The following is a 26,106-nucleotide window of genomic DNA, read 5'->3' as shown; positions in this document are numbered from 1 at the left end:
AGATAACGGCAGCTTGTGATCTCCAATATGGTAAATGGGCAGCGGGCTCTTTCTATATCGCCCATACACACTGATAAAGAATGACTAGCCATGGATGGGCACCTCAGGTGTTTCAGCAGTCAGATCCCCCCATACATTTGCCTATATCTAGCCTATATATGACCAATATCTTTGCTGGGATACCCAATAAGACATTCCACACAGCTTTTCTGTTTCATGACCTGAGAACAATTAGGATAGGGCCTAAGGGCACACCAGTGGGGCGGCCTGGAAACCAGTGCACCAAATGTGGAATGTGGTAGTCAGCTGGTAAGTGTAAAGAGCGGGAGCGCCGGCAGGGGGCGCCAGAGGGACGGAAGAGACCCGTGTTTTGGAAGGAGGAAGTGGAGAGAAAAATAAGAAACAGGAAGAGACTGTGGGAGGACAGCGCACAGCACCGGGGGGAAAGTTAGTGAAGAAGTCCCTGGAGTCTGATAAATGGTCCGACAGACTCGAGACTATCAGCGAGTGACCATCCTCCGACGAGCAGCATGTCTCTCCTCCTCACACTGCTTCTGTACGGTAAGAGCTGTCAGCTGTGTGTGATGTGGACACTTGTCGCCGGGCAGGCCACTTCCCACAAGTCCCCTCTATAGCTGTGGTGGAAGTGGAGATTGATATAGGAACCTGCTTGCTCATAGGAGCCAATCGGAATGCTGCTTTTATCTTCCAAAGAGGCTCTGTATAGTGAGAACTGAAATCTGATTGGTTGCTGGACATTTTTTCTTATTGGGTTGGATAAATCTCTCAGGAGTTTGTCATAGGCTACATGCACACGTATGTGTCTTGCGGTCCGCAAAAAAACCCAAAAACAGATGCCATCCGTTTTTTTTTGTTTTCTTTTCGCGGATCTATTGTAACAATGCCTAAAACGGACAAGAATAGGACATGTTCTATTTTTTTTTTGCGGGACTACAGAACGGACATACTGGTACGGACAGCACGCCGTGTGCTGTCCGCATTTTTTGCGGACCCATTGAAATGAATGGGTCCACATCCTATCCGCCAAAAAAACGGAACAGACACTGAAACAAACATCGTTCGTGTGCATGTAGCCTTATGGATGTATGACTGCGTGTGTAAAGCTGCCCGTACTGTCTGACAGCTGTCCGCCATGTACACATGTGTATGTGCATTCTATAGGGAGAGCAGAGAAAGCTGATGTCAGACGGTGGCGACGGTGTATCTCCTGGGAAAACATAAGGATAGGGTACTTTCACACTAGCGTTTTTCTTTTCCGGTATTGAGTTCCGTCACGGGCTCAATACCGGAAAAAAACTAATCAGTTTTAGGCCTTCTGCACACGACCGTAGGTGTCCTGTTGCTGTATTGCGGACTGCATTTGCGGATTCGCAATATACGGGCACCGTTCCGTGGGCATTCTGCATCACAGATGCGGACCCACCCACTTCAATTAGTCCGCAAATCCGTAGATGCAGAATGGTGCGGAACGGAATCCTACGGAAGCACTCCGTAGTGCTTCCGTGTTGTTTCGTCCTATCTTTTTGCCGAACGAGTGGATTGCGGACCCATTAAAGTGAATGGGTCCACGATCTGCTGCGGCTGCCCCACGGACGGTGTTCGTGCATTGTGGCCCGCCTTTTGTGTGAACAAGCCCTTATCCTAATGCATTCTGAATGTAGAGAAATCCGTTCAGGATACATCAGTTCAGTCCCTCTTACGTTTTTTTGCCGGAGAAAACACTGCAGCATGCTGCATTTTTTTCTCCGGCCAAAAATACTGAACACTTGCCGGAATGCCGGATCCGGCATTAATTCCATTAAAATGTATAAGTACATTAAAATTGCCGCATTGACAGGTCCGTTGTTTCGATCCGCGCATGAGCAGATCTGTGAAAAATATAAATAACGGATCCAGTTTTCCAGATGACACCAGAGAGACGGATCCGGTATTTCAATGCATTTGTCAGACGAATCCACATCCGGATCCGTCTGACAAATGCCATCCGTTTGCGTCCGGATTGCCTGATCCGGCATGCAGTTCCGGCGACGGAAATGCCTGCCGGAATCCTCTGCCGCAAGTGTGAAAGTACCCTAAGGTCCAAATATTCAATGGGAGCGGTGGCCAGTCATGTGCTGTGTGCACCCATTCACTTCTATGGGGAGCGCGCTTGGTGGTGGCCAGACCGGAGTCCTCCAGCCACCACTTTGCTGGGCTCTGTTCCCGATATAGCTGCGGGTCCCAGTCATCTGTAATCCACGGATGCTGCTCAGCTGAAAATTAATTTCCAGAGCATCTCCTATCAGTGGTCAGTGAAGAACAGACACAACACAGATGCCATCTGTGCTGTGTCCATGATTTTCACGGCCCCATAGACTGGACCACATCACGGACCAAAAAAAGAACATGTCTATGTGTTGTTGTTTTTTTTCACATTGAAATAAATGGGTACGTGTCCTGTCCGTAGAATATGCAGACAGCACACGTCAGTAAAAGACGGAAATGTGAACAAGGCCTGACTGTGTGAAACCGGCCCCTTTCGGACGAGGGAGTGTCTCGCTGCAGACTCGCAGCGCAGCACCCAGCCTGACCTCCCAGCACTGCTGGGGTCACATAGCAATATATTGATTTATGATGCTATGTAACCCTTACAGTTCTGGAATGTATTGGATAACACTGACATAATGTCGTCAGTGTTACACTATACATTACAGACCTCTAAGGGTTACATAGCGTCATAAATCAATATAATGCTATGTGACCCCGGCAGTGCTGGGAGGTCAGGCTGGGTGCTGCGCTGCGAGTCTGCAGCGAGACACTCACTCGTCCGAAAGGGGCCTAATGCTCCATGCACACGACTGCCATCAGCAAAGATTTAAGACTTGCTTCATTCACATAAAATTTCATAAAAACTCATAGCCCAACCCGAGTTTTGCACCGCTTCATCACGGTTCGGCCAATACCAACTTTAGCTCCACAGAGCCAATACATTTTAATGGTGTACGGAAACCACATTACCAAGTTTTTGAACAAATCGGCTTTGGATCTATGATTCGCTCAAGCCTAGTGGCCATACTCATTAGATAGAAGTTGGTTGATATTTGAACAAACTGGTGACCATGGCTATTTTACACCATATTGGCGTTAGTTTCTCAGACTGCCCATACATGTTTAGTGAGACTGGGTGATGGAGGAAAGCTCTTTTTGAGGACCTTCTTTCAGAGAAAGATCTTTTCCTTTTACTTGTAGTCAGACAATGATGGTCTGTCATTAGTCGGCTGAGCGATCGTTCATTGTAAAATTTCACCCAACAAACGGTCGTCTCGGCCATTTTGATCCACTTTAGATTAATGTGTGTGGCCAGATTTATCCGATTGTAGTGTAGCAAGACAGTTGTGTTCCTGAAAGACGTTGTCCTTTTCAGTCTGCTGTGTTAGGGTACAGCCCCATGGTACTGCTGGCCGCATGCGACCTAGCCACGGCAACCAGTGGTCACACCATAATGTTGTACAATTGTGCAGCTGTTGGCTGCTGTGGGTAGCCTAGGCCTGGCGGGACCGTGGGGTTGCACCCCTAGGCGTCTCTCACACGAGTGACATAGATTGTGTCAGGGTCTGTTCAGGAAAAAACTGTTTTACACACAAGTTCAATCAGTTTTTTGTGATTGCGTTCAGCGTGTGTGTTTTTACCATCCAGATGCATTTTTCACGTGCGTGAAGAAAAACTGAAGAAGAACAACAATCTACATCTCGGCTTCACATCAGTGATAAATACATTGCATCCAGATGACTTCCGTTTTTCACACCAGCCCCATTCACTTCTATGGAGTCAAAGCTGTGTTAAAAACTGTATTAAAAACGCACAGTATAGAACAGGCTGCATTTTTTCCTGAAAGCAAAGATGATGCGAGAAAAACAGTCATGTGCACAGACCTTGAAATGAATGGTCAGGACTCAGCCCGGATGCTGTGTGTTCACTACACATCACATGCGGATGAAAAACTCTCTAGTGTGAAAGAAGCCTCAGGCCCTTTTCACACGGACAAGAATTCCGCGCGGGTGCAATGCGTGAGGTGAACGCATTGCACCCGCACTGAATCCGGACCCATTCATTTCTATGGGGCTGTGCAAATGAGCGGTGATTTTCACGTATCACTTGTGCGTTGCTTGAAAATCGCAGCATACTCTATATTGTGCGTTTTTCACGCAACGCAGGCCCCATAGAAGCGAATGGGGCATCGTGAAAATCGAAAGCATCTGCAAGCAAGTGCGGATGCGGTGCGATTTTCACGCATGGTTGCTAGGTGACGATCGGGATGGGGACCCGATCTTTATTATTTTCCCTTATAACATGGTTATAAGGGAAAATAATAGCATTCTTAATACAGAATGCTTAGCACAATAGCGCTGGAGGGGTTAAAAATAAATACATTTGAACTCGCCTCATTCACTTGTTTGCACAGCCCGGCTTGTCTACTTTCTTCTTCTTTGAGGACTTGTGCTTATCACATGGCCCACCACCAAGAAAGAAGACAAGCCGGGCTGCGCAAACAAGTGCATGAGGTGAGTTCAATTTTATTTTTATTTTTTTAACCCCTCCATCCCTAATTTACTTAGCATTCTGTATTAAGAATGCTATTATTTTCCCTCATAACCATGTTATAAGGAAAATATTAAAATCAACAGAATACCTAACCCAAACCCGAACTTCAGTGAAGAAGTCCGGGTTTGGGTCTGCGTACCACATTCGTTTTTTTCTCACACATGTGCAAAATGCATTGCACTCGCGCTGAAAAAACTGAAGAACGCAGCGCGATTGCATACAAAACTCACCCCACTCGCAGGCAAAATCGCATGATTTTTCCGCGACGCACCGGCATCCTATCCGACCCTCACACGCGACGCCTGTGTAAAAGAGGCCTTGGACCAGCCTCTCACTCTCTCATAGAATAATTTTTGCCTTTGCCTTTGTGGGGCCACTATATTTTGTCATATTTTTGTTGTTTTTCTTCAGTATAGAATAGAGTGGGCAAACTACACTAACCTATGAAAGTGGCCATTGTGGGTGCCAGTGAAAATTTGTGCAGACAACAGTTTTGAAAGAGGAAAGGAGAACACTGCTGTGTGATCAAACAAAAAAAAGTGTCAAAAGCCATTTTTTGTCACCTTACATCACAAAAAGTCTAATAGCAAGCGATCAAAAAGTCATATGCACCCCAAAATAGTGTCAAACAGTCATCTTATCCCACAAAAAATGATATCCTACCTCAGACAGTCGCCCAAAAAATAAAGACTATGGCTTTCAGAATATGGAGACACTAAGGGCTCTTTCACACTTGGGTTGTCTGGATCCGTTGTGTACTCCATTTGCCGGAATTACACGCCGGATCCGGAAAAACGCAATTGAACTGAAAGCATTTGAAGACGGATCAGTCTTCAAAATGCGTTCAGTGTTACTATGGCAGCCAGGACGCTATTAAAGTCCTGGTTGCCATAGTAGTAGTGGGGAGCGGTATACTTACCGCCCGTGCGGCTCCAGAATGAGGTCAGAGCGCCCCATGCGCATGGATGACGTGATCCATGCGATCACGTCATCCATGCGCGTGGGGTGCACTGACGTCACTCTGAAGCTCCCCGGGAGCCGCACGGACGGTGGGTGTACTGCTCCCCACTACACTTTACCATGGCAAACAGGACTTTAGCGTCCTGGCAGCCATGGTAACCATTCAGAAAAAGCTAAACGTCGGATCCAGTAATGCGCCGAAACGACGTTTAGCTTAAGGTCGGATTAATGCCTTTCAATGGGTATTAATTCCGGATCCGGCCTTGCGGCAAGTGTTCAGGATTTTTGGCCGGAGCAAAAAGCGCAGCATGCTGCGGTATTTTCTCCGGCCAAAAAACATTCCGGTCCTGAACTGAAGACATCCTGATGCATCCTGAACGGATTTCTGTCCATTCAGAATGCATTGGGATAAAACTGATCAGGATTCTTCCGGCATAGAGCCCCGACGACGGAACTCTATGCCGGAAAAGAACAACGCAAGTGTGAAAGAGCCCTAAAACATGATTTTTTTTTTGTTTAAAAAATGCTGTTATTGTGTAAAACTTAAATAAAAAAAAGTATACATATTAGGTATTGCAGCGTCCATAGGCACCTGCTGTATAAAAATATCACATGACCCTCAGATGGACACTAAAAATGTTTTTTTAAAATGTGTCAAAAAAGCCTTTTTTTTTGTCACCTTGCATCACAAAAAGTGTAATACCAAGCGATCAAAAAGTCATATGCACACTAAAATAGTAACAATCAAACCTAAAAAAAAATGCTCCTACATAAAACAGTCGCCCAAAATTTTCAATATGGACACACTAATTTTTTATTTATTTTTTAAGTCATATTTGGTATTGTCGCATTCGTAACAACCTCCTCTATAAAAAATACCACATGATCTAACATGGTAGATGAACACTGTAAATAAAAAAAAAAAAAAAAAAAAAAAAAAAACGGTGCCAAAACATCTATTTTTTTTTTTTTTTGTTACTTTGCCTCACAAAAAGTGTAATATAGTGCAACCAAAAATCATATGTACCCTAAAATAGTACCAAGAAAACTGCCACCTTATCCCGTAGTTTCCAAAATGGGGTCTTTTATTGGAGTTTATACTCTAGGGGTGCATCAGAGGGTCTTCAAATGTGATACGGCAAATTAAAATTATTCCAGTGAAATCTGCCTTCAAAAAACCATATAGCGTTCCTTTCCTTCTGCCCCCTGCCGTGTGCAGTTTACGACGACATATGGGGTGTTTCTGTAAACTACAGAATCGGGGTAATAAATATTGAGTTTTGTTTGGCTCTTAACCCTTGCTTTATTAGCAGAAAAAAAATTCAATAAAATGGAAAATCTGCCAAAAAAGTGAAATTCTGAAATGTCATCTCCATTTTCCATTAATTCTTGTGGAACACCTAAAGGGTTAACAAAGTTTGTAAAAATCAGTTTTGAATACCTTGAGGGGTGTAGTTTCTAAAATGGTGTCGTTTTGGGGTGGTTTCTATTATGCAAGCCTCACAAAGTGACTTAAGACCTGAACTGGTCCTTAACCGCCTAACGCAGGATCGCGGTCCGGAGGTGGCTGTCTCAGGCAGAGTGACGCATCTATGTGTCATCTCGCGAGACTTCCTGTGAACGCGCGCACACAGGCGCGCGCGTTCACAGGATCGGAAGGTGAGCGAGTGGATCTACAGCCTGCCAGCAGCGATCGTTCGCTGGCAGGCTGTAGATGCGATTTTTTTTTTTTTTTTAACCCCTAACAGGTATATACGACGCTGTTTTGATAACAGCGTCTAATATACCTGCTACCTGGTCCTCTGGTGGTCCCTTTTGCTTGGGTCGACCACCAGAGGACACAGGCAGCTCAGTAATAAGTAGCATCAATCGCCACACTACACTACACCCCCCCCGTCACTTATTAACCCCTAATCACCCCATATAGACTCCCTGATCACCCCCCTGTCATTGATCACCGCCCTGTAAGGCTCCATTCAGACGTCCGTCTGTGTTTTACGGATCCGCAAAACACATACGGACGTCTGAATGGAGCCTTACAGCGGGGTGATCAATGAAAGGGGGGTGATCACCCCATATACACTCCCTGATCACCCCCCTGTAAGGCTCCATTCAGACGTCCGTATGTGTTTTGCGGATCCGTAAAACACATACGGACGTCTGAATGGAGCCTTACAGGGGGGTGATCACCCCATATAGACTCCCTGATCACCCCCCTGTCATTAATCACCCCCCTGTAAGGCTCCATTCAGATGTCCGTATGTGTTTTGCGGATCCGATCCGTGGATCCGCAAAAAAAAAACATACGGACCTCTGAATGGAGCCTTACACGGGGGTGATCAATGACAGGGGGGTGATCAGGGAGTCTATATGGGGTGATCACCCCCCTGTAAGGCTCCATTTAGAATTTTTTTTGGCACAAGTTAGCGGAAATTGATATTTTTGTTGTTTTTTCTTACAAAGTCTCATATTCCACTAACTTGTGTCAAAAAATAAAATCTCACATGAACTCACCATACCCCTCATGGAATCCAAATGCGTAAATTTTTTTAGACATTTTATATTCCAGGCTTCTTCTCACGCTTTAGGGCCCCTAAAATGCAAGGGTAGTATAAATACCCCACATGTGACCCCATTTCGGAAAAAAGACACCCCAAGGTATTGGCTGAGGGGCATATTGAGTCCATGAAAGATTGAACTTTTTGTCCCAAGTTAGGCTACTTTCACACTAGCGTTCGGGTGTCAGCTTGTGAGCTCCGTTTGAAGGGGCTCACAAGCGGCCCCGAACGCATCCGTCCAGCACTAATGCATTCTGAGTGGACGCGGATCCGCTCAGAATGCATCAGTCTGGCAGCGTTCAGCCTCCGCTCTGCTCAGCAGGCTGACACCTGAACGCTGCTTGCAGCGTTCAGGTGTCCGCCTGGCCGTGCGGAGGCGTGTGGATCCGTCCAGACTTACAATGTAAGTCAATGGGGACGGATCCGTTTGAAGATGACACAATATGGCTCAATCTTCAAACGGATCCGTCCCCCATTGACTTTCAATGTAAAAGTCTGGACGGATCCGTTTAGGCTACTTTCACACAGAAATTTTTTTACAATATAATGCAGACGGATCCGTTCTGAACGGAGCCACCGTCTGCATTATATGAGCGGATCCGTCTCAGACGGATCCACTCTGAACGCTAGTGTGAAAGTAGCCTTAGCGGAAAGGGAGACTTTGTGAGAAAAAAATAAAATTTCCGCTAACTTGTGCCCAAAAAAAAAATCTTCTATGAACTCGCCATGCCCCTCATTGAATACCTTGGGGTGTCTTCTTTCCAAAATGGGGTCACATGTGGGGTATTTATACTGCCCTGGCATTTTAGGGGCCCTAAAGCGTGAGAAGTCGTCCTGGATCCAAATGTCTAAAAATGCCCTCCTAAAAGGAATTTGGGCCCCTTTGCGCATCTTGGCTGCAAAAAAAGTGTCACACATGTGGTATCGCCGTACTCAGGAGAAGTTGGGGAATGTGTTTTGGGGTGTCATTTTACATATACCCATGCTGGGTAAGATAAATATCTTGGTCAAATGCCAACTTTGTATAAAACAAATGGGAAAAGTTGTCTTTTGCCGAGATATTTCTCTCACCCAGCATGGGTATATGTAAAATGACACCCCAAATCACATTGCCCTACTTCTTCTGAGTACGGCGATACCACATGTGTGACACTTTTTTGCAGCCTAGATGGGCAAATGGGCCCACATTCCAAAGAGCACCTTTAGGATTTCACAGGGCATTTTTTACACATTTTGATTTCAAACTACTCACGCATTAGGGCCCCTAAAATGCCAGGGCAGTATAACTACCCCACAAGTGACCCCATTTTGGAAAGAAGACACCCCAAGGTATTCCGTGAGGGGCATGGCGAGTTCCTAGAATTTTTTATTTTTTGTCACAAGTTAGCGGAAAATGATGATGATTTTTATTTTTTTTCTTACAAAGTCTCATATTCCACTAACCTGTGACAAAAAATAAAAAATTCAAGGAACTCGCCATGCCCCTCACGGAATACCGTTAAATTTTGATTAATAACAAAAAAAAAAAAATGTCAGCAGCAATGAAATACCACCAAATGAAAGCTCTATTAGGCTACTTTCACACTAGCGTTCAGAACGGATCCGTCTGCATTATTTTGGCATATAAAAGCTAAGTGTGAAAATAGCCTCGGACGGATCCGTCCAGACTTTCAATGTAAAGTCAATGGGGGACGGATCCGCTTGAAGATTGAGCCATATTGTGGCATCTTCAAACGGATCCGTCCCCATTGACTTACATTGTAAGTCTAGGACGGATCCGCACGCCTCCGCACGGCCAGGCGGACACCCGAACGCTGCAAGCAGCGTTCAGCTGTCCGCCTGTCCGTGCGGAGGCGAGCGGAGCGGAGGCTGAACGCCGCCAGACTGATGCAGTCTGAGCGGATCCGCATCCATTCAGACTGCATCAGGGCTGGACGGAAGCGTTCGGGTCCGCTCGTGAGCCCCTTCAAACGGAGCTCACGAGCGGACAGCCGAACGCTAGTGTGAAAGTAGCCTTAGTGAGAAGAAAAGGAGGTAAAATTCATTTGGGTGGTAAGTTGCATGACCGAGCAATAAACCGGTGAAAGTAGTGTAGTGCAGAATTGTAAAAAGTGGTCTGGTCATTAAGGGTGTTTAAAGGGAACCTGTCACCGGGATTTTGTGTATAGAGCTGAGGACATGGGTTGCTAGATGGCCACTAGCACATCAGCAATACCCAGTCCCCATAGCTCTGTGTGCTTTTATTGTGTAAAAAAAAACACCTATTTGATACATATGCAAATGAACCTGAGATGAGTCAGAGCTTGAAAATATGACTCTTCTCTGGTCACACAAGTAAGATATGACTCTTATGTTAATTTGCATAAAAGGCGGGAATGATCCAAACATGACGTAGACATATGGGGAATGTAAAGTAATAACTATTTTTGGAGGTATTACTATGTATTATAGGTAGAGAAATTGAAATTAGGAAATTTGCTAATTTTTCCAAATTTTTGGTATTTTTTAATAAATAAAAATGAAATTTTTTGACTCGATTTTTACCACTGTCATTAAGTACAATATGTGATGAGAAAACAGTCTCAGAATGGCCTGTATAAGTAAAAGCGTTTTAAAGTTATCACCACATAAAGTGACACATGTCAGATTTGCAAAAAATGGCCTGGTCCTTAAGGTGTTAAAGAGGACCTGTCACCTTTCCTGACATGTCTGTATTAATAATGACTTGCATTTCCCATGTAATAACTATACTGGTGCATCATTTGATATAACTATATGTAGTGCAATTCCTCTATTATTCCTGCTAGAAGCCTATGAATGAATTGCCTTCAGCCTGCAGGAAAGGGCCCAGTTGTAGGCATTTCTTTGCACAGTCTGGAACGGGCAGCACTGGTTGGATTGTGCAGGGACACCCCTCCTAAATGGTAACAGCCAGCTGGACCTTTATTGCGGCCTGCTGGCAATTCATTCTTAAACTTCTAGTAGGAGTGATAGATAAATGGCGCATCATGGCTATAACAATAGATGCTCCAGTTTCTACTATATAGGGAATGTAAGCAGTTAATAAAACGCCATGATCAGCGGGGAAGACGTCTGATGAAATCCACTGTGATTCAGTGTTGCACCGTGAAACTTGAAGTCCTAGGAGGACTGATTCTTTTTATAGGCGCTGGTAATGTAATTATATCATTAAGTTGCGTATAATTGCATTAATCTGGTGTAATGGGGACCTGATGAGCTTTGTAGGGTTGGTTTTTCAGAATGACCTGAAAACATCCTGTCCACAGGAGCATGTAGTCACCAAATTCGGTAGATTTCCTACTTGTACTTAAAGGGGCTATCTCTAAAACATGAATTTATGGCCTAGCCATAGGATAGGCCATAAATATATGGTTTCTTTACTGTCCCGACAAGGGATTCCCGTAATTTCCCTATTGAGTCCAATTGTAGAGCGCACGGATCTGCTTGGAAATCTGAGCCATCTACAATATTAAGGGTTAGGGCGGTGTTCACACATGCTTCACAGCCTTTGTTCATAACAGCCATGACTGGTCTGTTTTAGGGCTCATGCACACGACCATATGTATTTTGGAATGGAACAGCTGGCTCCTAATAGAACAGTCCTATCCTTGTCTGTAATGCGGACAATAATAGGACATGTTCTATTTTTTTGGGTAACGGAAATATGAAATGAATCCATTGAAATGAATGGTTCTGCATACAGTCCACCAAAAAAACGGAACAGGACACGGAAAGAAAATACGTTTGTGAGCATGAGCCCTCAGGATTTTGGTCTTTTTGACAGAAGATTCAAACTACAGATGATGCTGTTCCTGCTGCCAAAAAGACCAAAACCTGTGATGGAAAGCTAAGGCTACTTTCACACTTCGTTCGGAGCGGATCTGTCTGGTGCACAGACGGATCCGCACCTATAATGCAAACGCTTAGATCCGTTCAGAACGGATCCGTTTGCATTACCATGAAAAAAAAAAAAAAAAAAATGTTCATGATAGTGCAAACGGATCCGTTTTGACTTTACATTGAAAGTCAATGGGGGACGGATCCGTTTGAAAATTGCACCATACTGTGTCAACTTCAAACGGATCTGTCCCCATTGACTTACATTGTAAGTCTGGACGGATCCGTTTGCCTCCACCCGGCCAGGCGGACACCCGAACGCTGCAAGCAGCGTTCAGGTGTCCGCCTGCTGAGCCGAGCGGAGGACAAACTGTGCCAGACTGATGCATTCTGAGCGGATCCGCATCCACTCAGAATGCATTAGGGCTGGACGGATCCGTTCGGGGCCGCTTGTGAGAGCCTTTAAACGGAACTCGCAAGCGGAGCCCCGAACGCAAGTGTGAAAGTAGCCTAAAATGCCAATGTGAACAGGACCTTTAAGGCCTCTTTCAGATGGGCGTTGCGGGAAAATGTGCGGGTGCGTTGCGGGAACACGCACAATTTTTCAGCGCGAGTGCAAAACATTGTAATGCGTTTTGCACTCGCGTGAGAAAAATTGCGCGTGTTTGGTACCCAAACCCGAACTTCTTCACAGAAGTTCGGGCTTGGGATCGGTGTTCTGTAGATTGTATTATTTTCCCTTATAACATGGTTATAAGGGAAAATAATAGCATTCTGAATACAGAATGCATAGTAAAATAGCGCTGGAGCGGTTAAAAAAATAATAATTTAACTCGCCTTAGTCCACTTGATCGCGTAGCCCGGCATCTCTTCTGTCTCCTTTGCTGAACAGGACCTGTGGTGACGTCACTCCGGTAATCACATGATCCATCACCATGGTAAAAGATCATGTGATGGAACATGTGATGACCGGAGTGACGTCACCACAGGTCCTGTTCAGCAAAGGAGACAGACGAGATGCCGGCTGCGCGATCAAGTGGACTAAGGTGAGTTAAATTATTTTTATTTATTTTTTTAACCCCTCCAGTGCTATTTGACTATGCATTCTGTATTCAGAATGCCATTATTTTCCCTTATAACCATGTTATAAGGGAAAATAATAATGATTGGGTCTCCATCCCGATCGTCTCCTAGCAACCGTGCGTGAAAATCGCACAGCATCCGCACTTGCTTGCCGATGCTTGCGATTTTCACGCAACCCCATTCACTTTTATGGGCCGGCATTGCGTGAAAAACGCACAAAGAGGAGCATGCTGCGATTTTCACGCAACGCACAAGTGATGCGTGAAAATCACCGCTCATGTGAACAGCCCCATAGAAATGAATGGGTCGGTATTCAGTGCGGGTGAAATGCGTTCAACTCACGCATTGCATCCGCGCTGAATACTCGCCCGTGTGAAAGGGGCCTAAGTATTTTCACACACGGCCGATATGATGCAGGCATTTCCGTGACTGATCCATTAATGAGAATCTGTAGAAATCCATACACGTACTTACAGAAACAACCCTCTTCAGATGATTGGGAAAGATTTTTCAGCCACAAAAATTTCCGCAACCAATCTGCGACATGTGAATTTACCCTGATTACTGTGCGTTGTACTTTGTAGGCCTGGAGTGACTCTTTCCTTGTACTTAACTTCTGTTTGCTTTCCTTCTAGGACATCTCGCATTCATAAAAGGTTCTGTTTATGGTAAGTTTGGAACTTGACAAAGAAGGACAGTGGAGATGTTATAAGGCTATTTAGGCTACTTTCACACTAGCGTTCGGGCGGATCCGTTCTGAACGGATCCGCTCATAATAATGCAGACGGAGGCTCCGTTTAGAACGGATCCGTCTGCATTAAAATGGCAAAAAAAAAGCTAAGTGTGAAAATAGCCTCGGACGGATCCGTCCAGACTTTCAATGTAAAGTCAATGGGGGACGGATCCGCTTGAAGATTGAGCCACATTGTGGCATCTTCAAACGGATCCGTCCCCATTGACTTACATTGTAAGTCTGGACGGATCCGCACGGATCCGCACGCCTCCGCACGGCCAGGCGGACACCCGAACGCTGCAAGCAGCGTTCAGCTGTCCGCCTGTCCGTGCGGAGGCGAGCGGAGCGGAGGCTGAACGCCGCCAGACTGATGCAGTCTGAGCGGATCCGCTCCATTCAGACTGCATCAGGGCTGGACGGCTGCGTTCGGGTCCGCTCGTGAGCCCCTTCAAACGGAGCTCACGAGCGGACCGACGAACGCTAGTGTGAAAGTAGCCTTAGCTGTATTTTTGGTGAAATAATGTTTTTACAGCTTGTCTATATACTTGTGGTGTAGTGCACTGTGGTGTAATGGTAGGTCGGAGCCCTCAAGTAGTTGCGGTGTCTTTATATACTGTTCCCTCTAGGTGATCACATGAACGTTGACCGCCAGGATCTGAGAAAACTGCTATACCAGCAGTCGAGCCTGTTTGTGGCACTGATCTAGTGGATCCGTAAATTTGCCACTGTGGTGACTGATGATTTCTGAGGCTGCCAAGAACCCGATGTGGACCCCAGGGCTGTCTTTTGTAAAAGCGGGTTAGGGCTGCGCCTTTACCTTGATACAGGGTCAATATACTGACATACGTAAGTATGCCAGTATAAGTAATACAAAAAAATCTTTTTAGAAATGAATATACATTTCATAAAACACACATACAATAATGTAACCCCCACTTATTTTGTATCTCTTAAATGCCCTATCCAAATAAACGGCCGACTGTTTTAGCCTTATTCACATGGACGTATTTCACCTCCATGTGCTGTCTGCTTTAACAATGGAGAGCAGACGGACCCAAACAAGTCAGTGGAGCTGTTCACACATCCCTTTCCTTTTTTTCCCAAAAGACTGTGCTTCTGTTGCAAGAAACTCGCTGCACGCCCTGTTCTGATCCATTTTTGTACACCTGACTCGCCAATTAAAGGGGGTTTTCCAGTACTTTAATAATCCTCGGTTAGGCCATCAATATCTGTTACGGGGGGGATCTGCCAGCGGTTCTTCTGTAGCTCCAGCGCCAGAACTGTACCGCTGTCCATTTTCTCTAGTGGACGGATCTAGGAGCCGTGTAGTCCCAGCGCCAGCTATGTAGTCCCAGCGCCAGCTAATTGCCAGGGTGTTGGACCTATCTGCTTTTCATGTGTCCATTGCTAAGAAATGCCCAATGAAAACTGATGAAAAAAGGGGCATTCAATTAATTTATTTTTACGGACGCAAATCTGCTATGTTCGTTTGAATAAGGCCTAGTTCACATGAACGTGTTTTTTTTTTTTTTTTTTTTTTTTTTTTGGAGTGTACGGGCCGTTTTTTTGTGTTCCGTATACTGAACCGTTCATTTCAATGGTTCCGCAAAAAAACGGAATGTACTACGTATGCATTCCTTTTCCGTTCCGTTGAAAGATAGAACATGTCCTATTATACCCTGCATACAGGGTTGTGCTGACTGAACCCCCCCACATTTTTTCCATGTCCTATTATTGCCCGCAAATCACGTTCCGTGGCTCAATTCAAGTCAATTGGTCCGCAAAAAAAACGGAACACATACGGAAATGCATCTGTATGTCTTCCGTATCCGTTCCGTTTTTTTTCTGAACCATCTATTGAAAATGCTATGCCCAGCCCAATTTTTTAATGTAATTACTGTATACTGTACATGGCATACGGAAAAACGGAACGGAAACGGAAAAACAACGGATCCGTGAAAAACAGACCACCACAAAAAACTATAAAAGCCATACGTTCGTGTGAACTAGGCCTAAGGCCTTACTGAGCAGGCTGTGAGAACAGGGGCATAGCACGGGGAACAGTCTGTGTGGAGAGAAGTAACACAGAAGTATGGATAACAGTCTCTCTAACACAGGGGAACATAGGAGTAATGTGTAATGTGAGGGGTCATAACAACCTTCCTGCTTCAGGACAACATTGGACCCTGGAGGGTGTGTAACCCACTAGACCAGGCATGGCCAACCTGCGGCTCTCGAGCTGTTGCAAAACTACAACTCCGACCATGCCCTGCTGTAGGCTGATAGCTGTAGGTCAGGCATGCTCAACCTGCAGCCCTCCAGCTGTTGCAAAACTACAACTCCCAGCATGCCCTAACAGCCTACAGCAGGGCATTGTGGGAGTTGTAGTTTTACAACAGCTGGAAGGCCGCAGGTTGAGCATGCATGCTGTAGGTAGTCTGGGCATGCTGGGAGTTGTAGTTTTGCAACAGCTGGAGAGCCTCAGGTTGGCCATCCCTGCACTAGACACTTAATATGCAAAATTAAACCTTTCTCTGCCCTAGACCACTAGAGATACTGACATGAATCCTATTCTGCCCTAGGCCATCAGGGATGCAGATACTAACCTCTTTACTGCTATGGAGCCCAGGGATGTTACCATAAAATTAATGTACTTCCCAAGCTAATCACAGAAAATTATGTGTTGCTATACAGCAATATTTATTTGCCCCCGTCTTGGATCACCCAATTTAGAATATCAGCACCCATGTCCGTAACCTCTGCTCACTAGCAACAAAGGCTTATAGGAGGTGTTGGTGCTAGCATATTCTATAAGGCTTTACAGATGTCTCTTACTATATAGTGTTGTAAGAAATTAATCAGAGGATTTAATCTAATTTTTGAATATATTTGCAGTGTACTAAGCAACTGAGGAGTTCATAACGTTATGTATCTGGCATCATAAAGTACCACCTGCCAACTGTTGGGTGTGAATATTGACTTTCTTGCATTATGAGACTTCTTAAGCATGTATTCCGTCTTGAAAATTACGAAATAAGGAAGCTGGGGTAGGATTAACCAGTTTTTCTTGTCTTGCAGACTCATCAGCCTGCCAACCAGGTTTCTTTCAGTGCGACTCTGGCTGTCTTCCACCAATTTCTGTTTGTGATGGGTCTTATGACTGCAAGGATAAATCTGATGAAATATTATGTTCTTCATACTGCAACTTTAACCTGAAAGATTTTTATGGCGTCTTCTCTTCTCCTGGATATCCAGGTCCTCCACCCTCTGCTTCACCATTTCATTGCCGTTGGCTTATTGATTCTGAGGATAGCCGTGGACTTGCTTTGCAATTTTCTTCATTGCAGCTTTCTGAGCACGATGCACTCACAGTTTATGAAAATGGCAATGGAGATTCTTCACACCTTCTTCGTGCCTTGTCCTACCAGAGCAATGGCAAGTCTGTCACAGTAGAGTCTGTAGGTGGCAGAGTAACTGTTATATATCAGTACAACACAAATATCCACCGTTATCCTAATATTGATTCCTCTGTACCCTATGACTCTGGCTTGAGATTTCCCAGCAATGAGAACCACGACCCTGGTCCTCACTTTTCTGACCGAATGGGATCAGCACCGTCTCGATTTCATCTTCCTGGCTTTAACACCAACAGTGGATGGTTTCCATCAGTTCAGCCCAGAGGCTTTAATGCCACTTATCGGATACAAGGCTACTGCCTTCCTTGGGACCAACCTTGTGGCTCCAGTCCAGGTATTTTATGGAATGATGGGGTGGAGATTGGCGGTGGCTGTTTTTCAGACTCTCAACGTTGCGATGGAATCTGGGACTGTGCCAATGGCAGAGATGAAGTTAATTGTACTAATTGTCCTGAGGGGCACTTTCCATGTGCTTCAAGTCGTGGCTGTTACCCCATTAGTGAGAGGTGTAATTACCAAACTTCTTGCCAAGATAACACAGATGAAAAAGGTTGTCGTGGTTGTCAGCCTGGCGGCTTCCATTGTGATTTGGAGCGCTGTGTGTATGAAGCCTGGGTATGTGATGGGCAAGCTGATTGTCGGGATGGAAGTGACGAGAAGAACTGTGGCTACATACTTCCCCGTAAAGTGATCGCTGCTGCTGTTATAGGAAGCTTGATATGTGCTACTTTGCTCGTGGTAGCATTAGGATGTACGTGCCGTCTCTATACCTCACGAGCACGCGAGTATAGGTGAGCATCAGTCGTAGTATAAGGATTTTCTAGACAACATTCAGACCTTCACAGAAAAGCGAACAGTTTTTTACTGTGTTGTTTTTCCACAGCATTTTCGCACCTTTATCCCGTATGGATGCAGAATTGATCCAGCAGCAAGCACCACCATCCTACGGCCAGTTAATAGCTCAAGGAGCTATACCACCTGTAGATGACTTTCCCACTGAGAGTCCTAGTGACGTGAGTGTACATGCTACACATTTGCTTGTTTTAATATGCCTGTCTACATTTAAAGGGCTTGTCCTATGACAACAACGTATTCCCTATCCACAGGATGAGGGGGGGGGTGTAAGTGTCAGATTTGCAGGTGTCGGACCACTGGGGCCCCTGCTGATCATGAGAACAGTTGCTTGTGTTTCCAATTTAAATAGAACAGCAGACACGCATGCATGTCTGGCAATCCATTACAATCTATGAGGCTGCTGGGGATAGCAGAGTACAAGGGCTCAGCTATCTCAGCAGCTTCATAGAGTTGAATGGATTGGCAGAGTGCATGTGTATCCAGCCGCTCCATTCAGATAGGGGAGCACGGACCCTATTCTTGTGATCAGCAGGGGCCCCACTGGTCTGATTCCTATCCATTCTCCCGTGGATAGGGAGTAGGGCTGCACGATATGGGAATTTTGTGCGATTGCGATTAGGGCCCTAAAAATTGCGATAACGATATGCGATGTGATATTTTAAAGGAATTGTGCTAGAGGTCTATTTGCTTGGATTTTCCCATATGTAGAAAACATCAAGTATAACATGTATTTAATATTTAGTTATATTTCTGCTCTTTCTTGGCTAAACTTGCGGCAGAGTGATCCGGCAAAACGTATGCAAACTGATGGCATTTGTAAGACTGATCAGGATCCTGATCAGTCAGAAAAATGCATTGAAATGCCAGATCCGTCTTTCTAGTGTCATCCGGCAAAACGGATCCGGCATTAATTTTTTTTAACCTTTTTTCACGGATCCGGCATTCCGGTATTTTGCATGCCGGATCCGGCACTAATAAATTCCTGTGGAAAAAAATGCATTCAGGCAAGTCTTCAGTTTTTTTCGCCGGAGATAAAACTGTAGCATGCTGCGGTTTTATCTTTTGCCTGATCAGTCAAAATGACTAAACTGAAGACATCCTGATGCATCCTGAACGGATTGCTCTCCATTCAGAATGCATGGGGATATAACGGATCAGTTCTTTTCCGGCATTGAGCCCTTTTGACGGAACTCAGTGCCGGAAAAGAAAAACGCAAGTGTGAAAGTACCCTAAGGGCCGCTTCACACGAGCGGATGCCGTGCGTGGCATCCGCTCCGTGAAAGAGTGCCAAGACCCGCTGCAGACTGCAGAGGCACGGAGCAGTAACATGACTGTTAATGCTCCGTGCCTCTCTGTGATCTCCTTCCTACGAAATCACAGTTGTCACTGTGATTTCGTAGTAAAGAGATCACAGAGAGGCACGGAGCATTAACAGTCATGTTACTGCCCCGTGCCTCTGCAGTCTGCAGCGGGTCTTGGCACTCTTTCACGGAGCGGATGCCACGCACGGCATCCGCTCGTGTGAAGCGGCCCTAAGGAGTTATAGGGGTGGTCCTTATCCATGATTGACAGCTATCGGTCTACACAGTGATGTATGGAAGGCTGTCAATCACTAATGGGGACAGGACTACAAAGCTCAGTGAACAGAGGTGTAGATGAGTAACACACAAGTTGAGGTACAGCCATCACAGAGGAATTTTCTCCCTAGATTTCTCTGCCATATTTTGCTGTTTTCTGCAAATTTGTTGCGGATTTTGCGGCAGATTTGCAGCTGATCTCAATTTACAGATTGCAAAGGGTGAAATCCACAGCAGAAATTGACATGCTGCAGATCTTAAATTCCACACCATGGGTTAATTTGCACTGGTACTGTAAAACGCGGCTGACTTTCTGCACACAAATCTAGTTCAGCCTATCCAGAGTTTTACACACTGGATTCCTTTTCACCCTTTTTCGTTTTAACTTACCAAATATATGTTACCAAGAACTAGGAGAGGAATATAAAGGGATCTGAATGGCCACTGTGCAATACTGCATGTCCTATGCCGTGACCACTCAAACGCTTGGCTGGCTGCAACTTCCCAAAACAGCTTGAACCCCTGGTGGTCAACAGATTACCACAGTGGCTCCAAAGTAAAAGTGGTGGACTGCGATGAGACAACCCTTTAACCTGCAAATCTCACCCCAATATCATTGGGTAAAGAGGGTCAGTCAGTAATGACCAAAGGGGGAAAAAAGAAGCTGAAAAGGGGTAATAATCTGCAACATGAAAGGAAATGCTACCTGACGTTTTTCTGAAATGGAACAAGTTTAAGGGTACTTTCACACCTGCGGCAGAGGATTCCCACAGGCAGTTCCGTCACCGCAACTGCCTGCCGGATCCGGCAAACGGATGCATTTGTGAGACTGATCCAGATGTGGATCCGTCTCACAAATGCATTGCAATACCGGATCCGTCTTTCCGGTTGAGAATCCGTAAAAAACGGATCCGGTATTTATTTATTTTTCTCAATTTTAAAGGTCTGCGCATTCACAGACCGCAAAACTGGATTCATTTTTCCCGAACACTTGGGGCCAGATCCAGCATTAATGCATTTCAATGGAAATTAATGCCTGATCTGGCATTCCGGAAAGTGTTCAGGATTTTTGGCCGGAGAGAAAACTGCAGAATGAGAATGCATTAAGGTAAAACTGATCTTTCTTTTCCCCCGGTATAGAGCCCCTGTGACGGAACTCAATACCGGAAAAGAAAACCGCTGTGAAAGTACCCTAAATTAGTTGGGACTGATTATTTTAATAGTGTATGTTCCGTATGGCCATCAGTAGTGCTTGGTAATTATAATAATGTATATGGCCAACAACACAGTATTTCTCCATTTCCAAGAATAATTCTAGTGTGCACCATGGGAAAATCTGATTACATTATAGTTCAGTTGTCCTAGGAAAAAAGCAACCCTTCAGTGGCATTTTTCATCTTTTTCCTGTACTGTATATTCCACCCTGAGCAGTTAATATTTGTCACTGCAATATATGAGGAAAGGGTTTGCTGTCCTTGCCATGCATCCAAAACTGACCTGAGATCTTCCAAAACTGCAAATGTGAAACTGGCAGGAAATAACAGGAGGATGGGGCACAGGGAGATTGCTCGCTTGATGGAGGCAGAAGATGCATAAATATGAACACCTACGAGAGTGGTTCAGAATAGAAACAGACACCGAGAGGAGGATAAAAAGGAAGAAGAGCGCACACAGTCATTCCCAGTGAGTGGCCCACACTGACACTACCAATCATTTTAATAACTAGCAATTATACCTGTAAAGGAAGACAGAAGCTGTGCCTCCTGGAATACGCTCTGTCTGTCAAAATGAATCCATCTACTGGTATACAGATGCACTTGCTGTGGACTTACCTATTTTTTTTATCCTGGAAGTGTTATATTACTAGCAATAGATGGCATATTATCGATACTTTATAGGACATCGCCAAAAAAACAGGAACGTTTTGTGGCAAAGTCTTTTTTATGTTTTTTTGGATCACTAAAATAGTTGCCGAAAGAAAGCCATAATGCTTGTGTGAACAGCATAAGGATCACTATACAATGGCATTTCTGTGTATGTATTAACCCCCCCTCCCAGTAGTGACAGGTACCATGATGAGCCAATGAGCGTTTTAAATAAGAGCGTCTACCAGAAACTGCTCATCAAATCTGAGAGTTTCTTGGGGGAGTTTTTCTGGCATTTTTTTGCAGACAGTGTGTCTTACCAATAGTTGGTTACTCATGGCAAGAAGAACTAAGAGCTACAGCATGCTGCATTTTTGAAAAGAAAGAAAGAAAAACACCACCTAATGACCAAAAACACTGGTATCCTGTGTTTCATGCTTCCCATAGACCTTCAACGAACATCTGGAGGTGGTGGGTTTTCTTCTGCCAAAAACACTACTAAAAATACGAAAGTGCGGAAAAACACCAACAAAAACCTGTATATGAAGGTACCCTAATTGGATCAGTACCACTGACTGACAGGGCTGTATTAGGGAGCCTTTCAGCACCCATGGGGAGATTTACTATTTACTTGGCACGTGAAAAGAGGTGTTAAAAAGTTGATTACGGGTAAGCTCTGATTAGACCCCGAGTCTTGCCACAAGATGGCATAGAAGGGCTTCCCCCGCTGCTCTATAAAAAAGGCTCTCAGAGGCTACTTCTGGGTAGCGTACCTCCTGATGAGAGATCGTTCACTGTTAGACATGCCTCTACAACTCGCTCAAAGACATTTTGCTCAGTTGACAGACTGTGATAGGGCGGGACATCATTGGAGTAAGAGAAGCTGGATGGTCGTTTTGACAAATTGCCTGCCATCAAGGCTGTTCTGAACTAGCTAGCTCACAGCGGAGAGCGTCGCAGCCAGGGAGAAGGTGAGTTTTTTTTATATTTTTTTTTCTCCCTTGCTGTGACGCTGTCCTTTGTGAATGGACCGCGCTACAGCCAGGGAGAAGGAGACGCCCATTGAGAAACAGGGCAGTCTCCTCCTCCCTGTACCGATGCTATTTATTAGCATACCAGGCGGAAGAATGCAATGGGCACAGCGGGCGAGCGGAGCGGCGCCCAGAAAAAATATTAAACGATCTTAGATCCCTGCTCTATGGCCTACATAACATGCTACTTATTTCATAATGTCTGGACCCATGAAAGGTCCTATTTAAAGGGAACCTGTCACCTTGAAAATGTAAATTATTCTGCAAGCAACATGTTATAGAGCAGGAGGAGCTGAGCAGATATAGTTTTATAGGAAAAGATTTAGTATTAATGTCTATTCCTGCTCCTTCTGGGCTTTTGAAGTGAATGCTCTATGACTGTTATACACAGCTGTCAAGCACTGATAGGACCGCCTCCTGGACTTCAATGCGCAGAATGAAATGCATGTTCTACTGAATCTTTTCACATAAAACGTTATATTAATCTGCTCTATAACATGCTGCCCGCAGCTTACACTGCATTTTCATGATGACAGGTTCCCTTTAAATGTACCCTGATCATGTGTTCTAGTGATTCACAGCTATGCATTTTATTTTAAAGACTTTAGTAAAAATCTAAAATGTAGATATTTTACTTTTGCTTTTAATATTCATTCTTATATAAAAAGACTTTTAACACTAAAAAGGGGAATAATAGATAATGACCTTCGTTTTGTTTTTATCATAGGGCACGTTCATGGGAAACCTTCGCAGTCTACTACAGTTCTTACATCAGGCACCACCTCTTCCTGCTGGTGGCCTAAATGAACTACCTCCTAGGCATCGCCCCCCACGCCCTGTTAGGCGCCTTCTCAGAAGACTTCGCAGATGGGGTCTTCTCCCTCCCCGAACTCAGGGGACACAAACCGAACCATCTCAGAATCCAAACACTGATCCTTCACAGCAGACATCAGAAAACAGTGATCATACCTCTGCTCCACTACTTCCAGTGAAGACTCCTTTAGATTCTCCTGGTTATTCAGTTTCCATGACTGAGCCTTCAGCTTCTTCCCAGCACCCCTGCTCGGTGGAGGATAGGAGTGGACTTATGATGGGCGTGTTGCAAGTGGTGCGAGAAAGGGTCTTGCACCCGCCTAGTGCAGATCATCTTTTGAATGGAACAAGAGGGGAGAGGTTTGGGCAGGACGCACTAGGACTGGAAGGAGCTGAAGACGAGGATGAAATGCTGTTGTTGCCACTTGCTGAAGGCTATGATGAAGCAGCAGGAGATGTGAGGTTAATTTTATGTTAGCATAGCTTCTACCCTATCCTCTCCTTCAAAATTTGCACATAGGGAAAGGTTTTGTGAGAGTTTGTATGCAAGTTGCTGTGATCAGTGCTTGAAGCTTAGTGAAGATCAAATTAGATGACATGGACTTGATAAATTCTAAGATCCATCAGCATTGTGCAGAGACCCTGATGTCTCGCATCTAAAGAACCGGAGCTGAGTGCATCGCCAGTGCTGCAGTTATTAAGATTCAGTGTAACTCAAGAGCTTTGTTCAGTGCAATTTCGTTTTTGTGAAGGCATACCACAGTTTTCACTTGGATATCTGCCTTGGGACACCAGTATACAATTTATATATGGATACAATCTGTCTACACAGTTCAGTAGCTTTGTACACTGCATTTTGTATCTTGTACTGTTCCTTAATAACAGTCTGCGTTATAGCCCAGAGCTACATTCCCAGTTTGGCTGTTTGGCAGTCAACAGCTTCACCACTTCATTGTAAAGACCATGGAGCACATTTATGTAAAGGGATTGTTTGTTTGGGGTGTTTTCGCAAACCCCCTCCTCCTGGGCAGAGAGCTGCCAAGGGAAGCATACTTATCTGCTTCCCAACACTGGTTTCCGGCGTTTGCGCCCTCTGGCTTTTGCTGCTCCGCTAATGTCCTAGGATATAAAATTCCGTTTTGATGCCGCTGCAGCCAATCACTGGCTGCAGTGGCGAACTGCATCATGACAAATGGTCCACAGATGATGCAAGGGAAGCAGGCCATCACTGCAGTGTCAAACCAGAAGTTTACATCCAGGAACCCGAGCAGAGCAGCATAGATTGGAGAGCACAGGAGAAGGGAGCCAGGGTAGGAAAGGCAGGTATATATACTTTTCTTTGCAGATCTGCACAGGAGGGACACACTGCCCTCTGATAAATTGCCCCATGAGACTGAATCAGTGGTGAGCATATGCATCCTCCACTCCATTCACTTCTATGGGACTGCTGAGGAAAGGAGTGGAGGACACACATGCGCACCACCGCTCCATTCTCATGGAGCAGTACAGTAATTGCTGGGGACCAACCTCCAGCGATCTAACCCTAATCCCCTATCTTGTGTATGGGGGCTAAGTGTTATTAGTGGCAGAACCCTTTTAAAGGAAACCTGTCACCAGGATTTTGTGCATAGAGCTGGGGACATGGGCTGCTAGATGGCCACTAGCACATCTGCAGTACCCAGTCCCCATAGCTCTCTGCGCTTTTATTGTGTTAAAAAACGTTTTGATTGATATGCAAATGACCTGATATGAGTCCTGTATCCGGAGATGAGTCAAGCGGAAAGGAGCCCAGCACCGCCCGAAATCTCGCGATGCGCAGTTCGTTCCCTGTGCTGATGCCAGTACAGGGAATGAACATGATGCCGACACTGCACATGCGCTAGCTCGCGCATTGCGAGATTTCGGCGCTCCAGCTCTGTGACGTCAGCCAGCAAGGAGGAGATTCGGAGGACGCGGGGCGATGCTGGGCTCCTTTCCGCTTGACTCCTCTCCGGCTACAGGACTCATATCAGGTAATTTGCATATCGATCAAAACGTTTTTTTTTAACACAATAAAAGCGCAGAGAGCTATGGGACCTGGGTACTGCAGATGTGCTAGCGGCCATTTAGCAGCCCATGTCCCCAGCATTATGCGCAAAATCATGGTGACAGGTTTCCTTTAAGGGGAGTTTATCAGCAGTTTTGACCATGCATTGAGCTGCTTTGTAACCCCTCCCCTCGAGTGACACGTATAGCGGTCTCCTGGTTTTATGCGACAGCTGCAGGAGGAGAGCCCAGCAGAATAAAAGTTATTTGGTGTAAATTATGGTAAATGTGTCAGGCTGAGAAGGACACACCACTTTAATAAGTCCCACACATGAAAAAACATAAAAAATGCCATGCTGTACAAAATGCCCCTTTTTATGACTGTGTACAGCTTAAGTACATGTGCCCTGCATAAAAAAAAAAAAACAATGCAAGCACTGTGCCTATAGTGTATAGGCAAGGAATATTGGGAGCGTTCAGGTCTAAATCCAGCAAAACTGTGCATGAAGCCCTCGATTATAAATTGGATGGTAGGTCAGGATCAGTAGAAGATAATTAAGGCAAAGTATTTGCAACAGTGCTCAACTTTCTATATAGATCTATATTCTATATAACTGAAAAGTTCTGTTCAATACACTTTTCAAGGTTCTTTTACATAAGTAATTTTAGGGTTTATTTTAAGAACTTCCTTTCTGGGACCTTTTTTCTTGTTTTTACAAAAAACATGGAC

General features: G+C 45.0%; 1 protein-coding gene across 1 annotated transcript; it reads left to right on the top strand.

Moving 5' to 3' along the window:
- The first annotated feature begins 395 nt into the window (after window positions 1-395).
- Window positions 396-25,010, top strand: LRP10 (LDL receptor related protein 10). Its single transcript, XM_044287912.1, has 5 exons — window positions 396-561; window positions 13,697-13,729; window positions 16,873-18,001; window positions 18,094-18,223; window positions 23,266-25,010. The coding sequence occupies exons 1-5, from the start codon at window positions 531-533 to the stop codon at window positions 23,827-23,829; spliced, it is 1,887 nt and encodes a 628-aa protein (XP_044143847.1). The 5' UTR covers window positions 396-530; the 3' UTR covers window positions 23,830-25,010.
- The last annotated feature ends 1,096 nt before the right edge of the window (window positions 25,011-26,106 follow it).

Source organism: Bufo gargarizans, chromosome 1, assembly GCF_014858855.1.
Source record: "Bufo gargarizans isolate SCDJY-AF-19 chromosome 1, ASM1485885v1, whole genome shotgun sequence".
NCBI lineage: Eukaryota > Metazoa > Chordata > Amphibia > Anura > Bufonidae > Bufo > Bufo gargarizans.
This window is presented reverse-complemented; position numbering and strand designations above follow the sequence as displayed.

Excerpts from the sequence above, each read along its gene's own strand:
- LRP10 (XM_044287912.1), top strand. The coding sequence starts at position 531 with ATGTCTCTCCTCCTCACACTGCTTCTGTACG. Across the intron at positions 18,002-18,093 it reads TCACGAGCACGCGAGTATAG|CATTTTCGCACCTTTATCCC; the intron begins GTGAGCATCAGT and ends GTTTTTCCACAG. Across the intron at positions 18,224-23,265 it reads CCACTGAGAGTCCTAGTGAC|GGCACGTTCATGGGAAACCT; the intron begins GTGAGTGTACAT and ends TTTTTATCATAG.